This window comes from Panthera uncia (genome assembly GCF_023721935.1).
Source record: "Panthera uncia isolate 11264 chromosome C1 unlocalized genomic scaffold, Puncia_PCG_1.0 HiC_scaffold_4, whole genome shotgun sequence".
Classification (NCBI taxonomy): Eukaryota; Metazoa; Chordata; class Mammalia; order Carnivora; family Felidae; genus Panthera; species Panthera uncia.
Window position 1 is genome coordinate 13,518,259 of NW_026057585.1, and position 9,135 is coordinate 13,527,393.

Sequence of the window (9,135 nt, forward strand, 5' to 3'; positions counted from 1 at the left end):
ATGAGATCATGACCTGAATTGATACCAAGAGTCGGCTGCTTAACCGAGTGAGCCACCCAGGCACCCCTGCTTCTGCTTTAAAAAACGTATAATATGTGTAATTATATCTTCAGCATCTAGTTTTATTTTTAATCACTTAGTAAGCAATCATTTATTTTGTATCAACTAGAGACAGAAGAGAGATGAATAAGACAGGGAACTTCCTCCTTGATGGAGCTTACATTTTAAATATATTTTTTTAATATTTATTTATTTTTGAGAGAGAGAGACAGAGTGGAAGCAGGGGAGGAGCAGATAGAGAGGGAGACACAGAATCTGAAGCAGGCTCCAGGCTCTGAGCTGTCAGCACAGAGCCCAACATGGGGCTTGACCCACAAACCATGAGATCATGACCTGAGGCAAAGTCAGACGCTTAACCGACTGAGCCACCCAGGCACCCCTGGAGCTTACATTTTAGAGGTCAATAAAAAGTAGACCAGATAATGATGTAGTTTCAGGTATCGGTAAGTACAGTTAAAAAATTAGCAAGGTGGGAGAGTGGGTGGATGGGGAAGGCTATTTTAGGTAGGCTCAGGTAGATCTCTCTAGGGAAATGCCATTTGTGCAGAGACTTGTGTGATGAGAAGGCACAGCCAGGGCAGGACCCCAGGAGGAGATCGTAGCTTCTGGAGAGGTGCTAAGCAGGAGTGAATTCAGCATGTTCACGAGGCTACAAGAAGCCAGTGTGGCTGGGACTTAGAGAACTAAGGGAGTGAGGGACAGAAGAATAAATCTGAGGCAGGGTTTCATAGGCATGTTTAAAAAGCATAATGGGAATCCTTTGGAATATTTAAAACAGGGAGTGATCTGATTTGATATCTATTGATATTGTTCGAAAGGTAATTTCGAGTTCTGTAGGGAGAATGGATTATAAGTATAAATATCAGGAGATTATCAGAACAGTTCAGTTGAGGGATTGATAGTAGCTTGGGCTAGGGTGGTAGAGGTGGAGAGTGGTGCCAAGTGACTGAATTTGGGATATATTTTAATTTGGATTAAATTTGAGGAGTTAGAGGAATGCTGATTCCTAGGTTTTCGGCATGAGCAACTAGGTGGTGCCGTTAATTGAGATAAGGAAGATAGGTAGGAGGAGGAACAGGTTTGGGCAAGAAAATCAAGTGTTCAGTTTGAACAAATGAAGATGACTATGAGGCAGTCAAGTGAGATGTCGAATAGCTATTTGCATTCTAGTCTGGAGCTCAGGTGAGAAGTCAAGGTTGGAGGTGAAATGTGTGAGTCATAAGTATACAAATGGCCATGGTATCATGGTACTAGATGAAATTTCATAGGAAGTGGATATAAAGTAAACAGGAAATTTGAAGGCTGATTCCTGGGAAAGGAACAACAGCAAACCAGCAAAGGAAACCAAGATGTAGTGGCACCAAAGTCAGAGAGAAGTTGAGAGATAGTTTCAAGGAGAGAGTGGCAGCTGTGTCCAATGTTGCTGTGTATATTTTACCCAATCCTACTAACAGATATTCGATAATTTATCCCTGTTTAAACCTTTAAATGTATTAAATTGATGTAGTTTAGGACTTGTATACTATAATGTCTTCAAGTAACAGGAAGTGTGTGAAATCTATACATATACTTATTTTGTATTGTAAATCAGTATCTCTCTTTTTAATTTAGGAGATCTCACTAAGCAGCTTCCTATCATGGTGGTAGGGGAGCACAAGGACAAAGTGATTCAGTGCAGATGGCACACCCAGGATCTGTCCTTCCTGTCATCCTCTGCAGACAGAACTGTAACCCTCTGGACTTACAACGGATAGAGTAACCCAGTGTCAATCTATGCAGTGAAAGCACAGAGACTTAAGACTACTGAGTTGTGAAAATAACAAATCTGAAGAACATAGACTGACTGGGAAAGTGACTTAGCACGAGGAGGCCCCTTATTACCATGTATCCCTTTGATAGGAACTGTTGGGTGGTGTTATTCTGCAGTGCTTTCAGTCTTCCACGTGAGCTCGTGCTGCTGTGATCTGCTATATGTAGTCTTGTTGCCAAAGTCTGCGGAAGAGCTCTTATGTTGTCAGTGTGCACTCCGAGGTGGACGATGTGTTTACGGTTTAGTATTAAATGCATTCCTTGGTCTTTGCCTAAATAACAGTTTTATATACACATTGAAATTGAGCTATACTTTAAGCATATTATTACATGTAACGCAACCAAGCTCTACACGAATTAAACATAGGTGTTCAGAAATTACTTTTCTCACAAGCCCATGATACTGTATCATTTGTCAGCTGGAGGTCAGAATTTTTTATGTCTCTCAAAAGTTACATGGTTATTTTCACTAAGGATCATTATGGAGTTGAAAGATGGATGGAAAACTGCTTCTTAGTTCATTATGTGGTATTGGCCTTTTCTTTCTTAAACCCAGGGATATAATTACTATTTTGTCACATTATTTCGTTTCAAGCTTAAAAGGTAAATATGTTTGCTTCAGAAACTTGTTAATTTCAGTTTTTTGAATGCAACAGGATACCTCCCTTCTAAACTGTACTGTAGAAGCAGAGCAGCAGCGCTATGTGATGCAACACTTGATGGTACAGTAAACTGACTGGCTAGCATTTTCCCTCTTAAAAATAAAAAATTTGCCATAGACTATAGCATGGTTTGAAATGCTATGTCTGCATGATAATTTAAAATGGAAACATTTAAACTTTGCACTCCAAAAGCTTATTTGGATTTGTTTCTTGCACTGTTTTGTGTAATGCAGAATAATGATTTTATTTCTATGGCATTGTAGATCCTAACATTTATGTATCTTTATTTTCATATTGTACAGTAATTTTACTTTAAATTATTAAATAGGCTATTTTATTTATTTCAAATGCAGTTGAGTTGGTTCTAATTATTGAACTGTCTGTGCACTGTATGTAGCAAGCATTTTTAATCTATTGTATACAAGTGGAAAGGATATTATTAGAAGTGTAACTGTGCTATTATTTCAATAAAGACCTCTTGACATCTAAAAGAATTCCTCTTCCTCAGTGTCTGTGACTTTCAATTTAGAGTGTTATTTTTTCCAGTTTACTTGGAAGTGTTGTGGCCAGGGGGTGAACCCCACAATCAATTTCTTAAATTTCTTCCTATAGTTCCACTAACTTACTTTTTAGTTTATTTTTATTTTTTAACTTGAGAGAGAAAGAGAACATGAGCAGGGGAGAGGAGAAGGGAGGGAGAGAGAGAGAGAGAGAGAGAAAAAAGAGAGAATTGTAAGCAGGCTCCACACTCGGTGTGGGAGCCTGATGTGGGGCTCGATCCCACAGCCATGAGATCATCACCTGGGCCAAAATCAGGAGTTGGACGCTTAATCCACTGAGCCTCCCAGGTGCCCCTACTAACTTACTTTTTAACCCCTGGCAACTGCCTAACTTTTGTGTGTCTCCTATTTCTTTTATTCACAGTCTAGGGAACTGTCCATCCTGGATATATTGTGAAAGTTAATTAATAAAAGCCCAGGAAAATACATAAATTTCAAGTTAGACTACAAATATGTTGAACTGAGTGCTTTGGAAAGAAATGAAATCTAATTAGTTGTGTATATTCAGCGGGTACACTGTTTTCCTACCTTTGCAGAAGGGAATTCTGTTAAAATTTGCCACATCTCCTCTTCAGTTTACTTCCATGCTTAATTTTACACATTCTACACATTACAGCAGGTCATTAGTGTTAAGTTTAAAACTAGGAAAAAAGGTATTTTCCTGATACAGACCAGTTCAACTTCATGGTAAAAAAGTGTTCATAAAATTATTCCATCACTATCAAGGAGAGAACTTTAAGATCCTCCTATATATGGGATATAGAATTCATTTTGCAGTGCATTAGATAATCACTAGAAATCATTTTAATAAACATCTTATTATATATTTCCTTTTTCCCATGCCTCCACACTGTCTTCTCCATGGCATGGAGGTGAATAGATTCTTAGAGGTTCATGTAAACAAGAAAATAAGAGAATTGAGGTATCTACATTCTCTGAACCCTTCTCAGTGGGGTTGGGGAAGGACAGTGAGGAAGGGAGGGGGTGCAGAAATGTTTAACCCCTTCCTGCAGAAGTATCAGAAGTCAAATCATATATCTGATAAAGGATTAATATCCAGAATATATAAGAACTATAGCTTAAAAACAACAACAACAAAAAAAAACCAACCAGATTAAAAAATGGGCAAAGGGGGGCATCTGAGTGGCTCAGTCAGTTAAGCATCCGACTTCGACTCAGGTCATAATCTCACATTGTGTGCGTTCGGGCCCATCAGGCTCTGTGCTGACAGCTCAGAGCCTGGAGCCCGCTTCAGATTCTGTTCTCCCTCTCTCTCTGCCCCTCCCCTGCTCGTACTCTGTCTCTCTCTCAAAAATAAACATTAAAAAGCATAAATTTAAAAAATGGGCAAAGTATTTGAATAGGCATTTCTCCAAAGAATGTAGACAAATGATCAATAAGCACATGAAAACATGCTTAACACTACTATTCATTAGGGAAGTGAAAATGAAAACCACAATGAGATACCACCTCACACCCATTAGGATAGCCATTATCAAAAACACAAGATTATATGTGTTGGCAAGGATGTGGAGAAATTGGAACTCTTGCATAAAATCGTGTAGCCCCTATAGCAAGGGAAAGGCCACTACCCTGACTCTATCTAATTCCCAGGCTCTTAGACTTAAATCATGCCCAAGTTCACACAATGAGGAAGAAAGCTAAAAGCCAAAGTGAAAAGATTATCCAAAAAAAAAAAAAAAAAAAAAAAAGCCTTTCACTTTCAGTTCAAGCTAATTATACTTCCCAGTCTGCCACCATCACCAGAAAGAGTGGTTATTGCTTCAACAGATAACACTCAGCAGAAGCTGGCTAAGATCATACTGGAACTTCAAATTTCCCAGTATCAAAGATACAGTAAAATAGAGTGTGGTCTATGTACAACTGGTGTAGGAACTACAATGGCCCAGAGGTTAGAAGTATTGAAAGACCCCATCTTTCCATTCTGTATCTGCCACTGAGAACTTTCTGGTCTAAAACAATGGTTTTGCATTTTGGAAAGTGAATTGTGCAAACTCCAGGAAGCACTGAAGGACCATCTTGGAAAATTTGACCTGTCCGAGCTCTGGTCAAATGTGTCACATAAGTGGTAAATTTACAAATGTGCCTGCCTGTGTCCTAACCATCCCTGGAGAATCCTGAGCTGCACTTCCTCCCATGCTGCCACAGCCGGCCAGCCATCTTCCTCCTCATCCGATTCTGTCTCCACTCCCTCCACCTCCTCCTCTGCCTGTACCTCCACCACCTATAGCACCTTTGCTGCTCAGAAATTCTTTTTTTTTAAGTTTATTTTTATTTATTTTGAGAGAGAGAGAGAGAGAGAGAGAGCAAGCAGGGGAGGGGCAGAAAGGAGGGAGAGAGAATCCCAAGCAGGCTCCGTGCTGTCAGCACAGAGCCTGAATCAGATCTCAAACCCATGAACAAGGAGATCATGACCTGAGTCAAAACCAAGAGTTGGACGCTCAACTGATTGAGCCACCCAGGTGCCCCTCAGAAATTCTGACTGTATTAAAACACTTCAGCCTGGACCATTAAAAAAAAGATGGATTCATGCAGCCAACAATTAAAGATCTATTACTGAAATTAAAGAAGACACAGGTTTTTTTTTTTAATTTTTTAATGTTTATTCATCTTAGAGAGAGAGAGGAGAGAGAGAGAGAGAGAGAGAGAGAGAGAGAGAGAGAGAATGAGTGGGGGAGGGGCAGAGAGAAAGGGAGACACAGAATCCAAAGCAGGCTCCAGGCCCTGTGCTGTCAGCACAGAGCCCAATGCGGGGCTGGAACTCATGACCTGTGAGATCATGACCCGAGCAGAAGTCAGATGCTTAACCAACTGAGCCACCCAGGCACCCCAAGACGACACAGTTTTGATGGAGATGTTTGTACCAGCACCAAAGGCATGGAATCCACTAGTTACTGTCTCTGACCTGCAGGGTGTTATCCTGAAACCCAACTCCAGAGTGTAACCAACTCAACTGACAAATGTCTTACTTATTCCTGGTAAAAGCCAGATAAATCTGTGGAAACTACTTAGGAAAGTTGCTGTAGAGAGGAGCCCAGGTGGAACCTCACTTACCAATAAAAAAAATATGGAAACAGGAGCTAGGTTGACTCTAGTCATGACCTGGGACAGAAGGAGAAAGTTTTAGTGGAGTCACCTTAGAAGCCCAACTCAAACTCTGCCACTTTCTATAAGCAGCTTTGTTGAACAAAACTGATGCCAACTCTGCCTGACTGCATGTGATGGTCCAAAAAATACACAGATAAAATCAGCCAACTTTTTTTTAATGTAGTAGAATATGTATAAATAATTATACTAGTCTATAATTCTATCTGAAGGATTAAAGTACGTTTGGAGCCCATACATACTGTGGTATAAAGTGGGTATTTGGATATTTTTTAGTTTGTATAAACAATAAGAGAACAGATTCAAGAAAATGCAATCCCCAAAGTGATGTTTATCCTGCAATTACCCAAATTAGGTTGGAAACATTGTTCACATTTAACTAGATAACTAATTTGTACTTAATAGGTACAGTTATGACATTAAGAAATGTCCATTCATCTTGAATATTCTTGGGTAATTAAAAATAAAAGTATTTCAGCCTATAAAGGTAATGCATTCATTAAGTGCTGAAACTTGATCAGTAAAAAAGACCCTCTAGATTTGTTTTCTGTTCTCTATAAGCAGTTAAGAGGTAAGACCATCCCCCATCCAAACCCAATTATTTTCCAAAAGGATTTGAAGCAAAACGTCCAATGTCACCTTAAAAGTCAGAATGTATCATTTCTAGCATCATAAGTAGGTAGTTCTATCTGGCTCACTGAAGTCTGAAATTTTCCTTACTTTGATATCTGCTGTCCACATTCATGCGGCTATATATAAGTTTCACGAGGACCTCAGCATGAACCTTGCTTGTATTTTCCACAATTCCCCGAAGGATTCTCTGAAGTCCATGACATATTCACTGTGAGACCTAATTCCTTGTCCTCAACAGCCTGTCAATTCAATAACAGTAACAACGCACACCTCACTGGATTTTTGTTCTTTCCTGCCAGTCCAGAGTTGCCACATTCAGTAATTATAAATACACGACACTTAATCAAATTTGTATTTCAGATAAACAACAAAAAACTTTTTCTTTCTTTCTTTCTTTCTTTTTTTTTTTAGAGAGAGAGAGAGGGAGCATGCGAAGCAGGGGAGGAGGGGAGAGGCAGAGGGAGAGAGAGAGAATCTCAAGCATGCTCCACAATCAGCTTGGAGTCTGACACAGGGCTTCAACTCACAAACCATGAGATCATGACCTGAGCTGAAGTCAGACGCTCAACCCAGTGAGCCACCCAGGTACCTCACAACAAATAACTTTTAAGTATAAGTATGTTCCATTAAACAATAGATGATTTCTTTTAGTATAAGCATGTCCCAAATTTTGCATGGGACATAGTTATACTAAAAAAATATTCATTTTTCATCTGAAATTCAAATTTAACTGGGCATTCTATATTTTATTAGGCAACCCTATCAGTAAGTCCCCTACAAAGTTGCTAAGTATTTCTGGGAGCCCCCCGTTTGTCAGCTATATCTGTTTAACAGTGGACACTACTATAGCTTCAGCCAGGATCCCCATCACTAATGTGTTAAGTATCATGGAGGAAGGGGAACTCTCATTAGGGGTGAACGTGACTGAAGGCACAGGATTAGCTTTGATGGTGATAACCTCCCCTTGCAGTTCCAAGAATAAAGATAGCAGTGCCTCATGGATAGGAAACAAGGGGTTTTAAATCTTCACTGAAATTCTAGCCTGACAGGAAGCAGCTATATATATGGTATCCTTGAAATATCCCCCCGTTAGCATAGGCTAAAAAAGATATTTTAGTAATTTCCCAGAAATGCCTAGATTTCCACAGATAAATACTGCTTTGAGATGCCAAATATAGTGAGTGTTGTGGAAAGTCACCAGCCTGGAAAGCAGACCTGGGGACAATGTTTTGTTCTTAGGAGACCCACATTTATGTTTACAACACATTTATGAATGAAAATTAAACAGATGATGAAGTTATGAAACATATATGATTCTAGTTTGTTTCAAAAAACCTGCTAACTGCATTTGTATTATGTGAGAATAAAGGGAATAATCACTGAGAATAAGACATTTGAGTATTTGTGACAATATTTTACGGGGGCACTTATAATGTTTATAATAAAATAAACCAGTATGTACTGTCTCTAAATGATAATTTGATAATTCTTGTGGAATAATGGTTCATAAAAGATGCTATAAAATAAAAAAAAAATGCTGCAGAAATCCTATAAATAAATACTTGTAAGGCTGTCATTTGCCATTGTACCAGTATTAAAATGTGTTCTGTCTTGCATCTTTTACTAATTTTGATAGCAGGTTTTATATTATTTCCACTTGAGAATCCTTTAAATGCTATGGCTTCATTAAACTGTTGCTAATCATATTAAAATGGTTCATGCACTGTAGAAAACAGCATGGTGGGTTTCAAAAAATTAAAAATGGAAGTACTATGTGACCCAGCCATCCCACTTCTGGATATATGCCCAAAAACATTAAAAGCAGAGTTTGAAGAGATATCTGCACGCCCATGTTCAGAGCAGCAACCTAGGAGTTCATGAACAGATAAATGGATAAACAAACTATGGTAAACAATGCCATGAAATGTTATTCAGCCTTTAAAAAAAATGGCATTTTTGACATGTTACAACATGGATGAAACATGAGGACATTATGCTAAGTGAAATAAGCCAGTAACAAAAAGACAAATACTGTATAAGTCTACTTAAGTACTTAGTGTGGTCAAATTCGTAAAGATACAAAGTAGAATGGTGGTTGCCAGGGGCCAGGGAAAGGGGGTGGGGAAATGATGAGTTGTTTAAAGGGTAGAGTTTTCATTTTGCAGAATGAAGGAGTTATGGAGGATGGATGGTGGTGACTGTTGCACAACAATATGAATATACTTAATGACCCTGAACTGTATACTTAAAAACGGCTAAAATTAGGGAGCCTGGGTGGCTCAGTC

At 38.9% G+C, this 9,135-nt stretch overlaps 1 protein-coding gene and 1 pseudogene across 4 annotated transcripts in view; both read left to right on the top strand.

Annotated features, from left to right (window-relative positions):
* LOC125912308 (transcription initiation factor TFIID subunit 13) overlaps positions 1 to 3,025 on the top strand; it is an 88,212-nt gene extending 85,187 nt beyond the window's left edge. For all 4 annotated transcript variants that reach the window (XM_049616658.1, XM_049616661.1, XM_049616659.1 and 1 more), the window contains one exon: positions 1,672 to 3,025. In XM_049616658.1, coding sequence (XP_049472615.1) covers positions 1,672 to 1,814 — 143 coding nt within the window. In that variant the 3' untranslated portion in view covers positions 1,815 to 3,025. The remainder of the gene's footprint in view (positions 1 to 1,671) is intronic.
* A 1,607-nt stretch (positions 3,026 to 4,632) lies between these two features.
* Positions 4,633 to 6,308, top strand: LOC125913455 (proline-rich protein 11-like; annotated as a pseudogene).
* Positions 6,309 to 9,135: the final 2,827 nt, after the last annotated feature.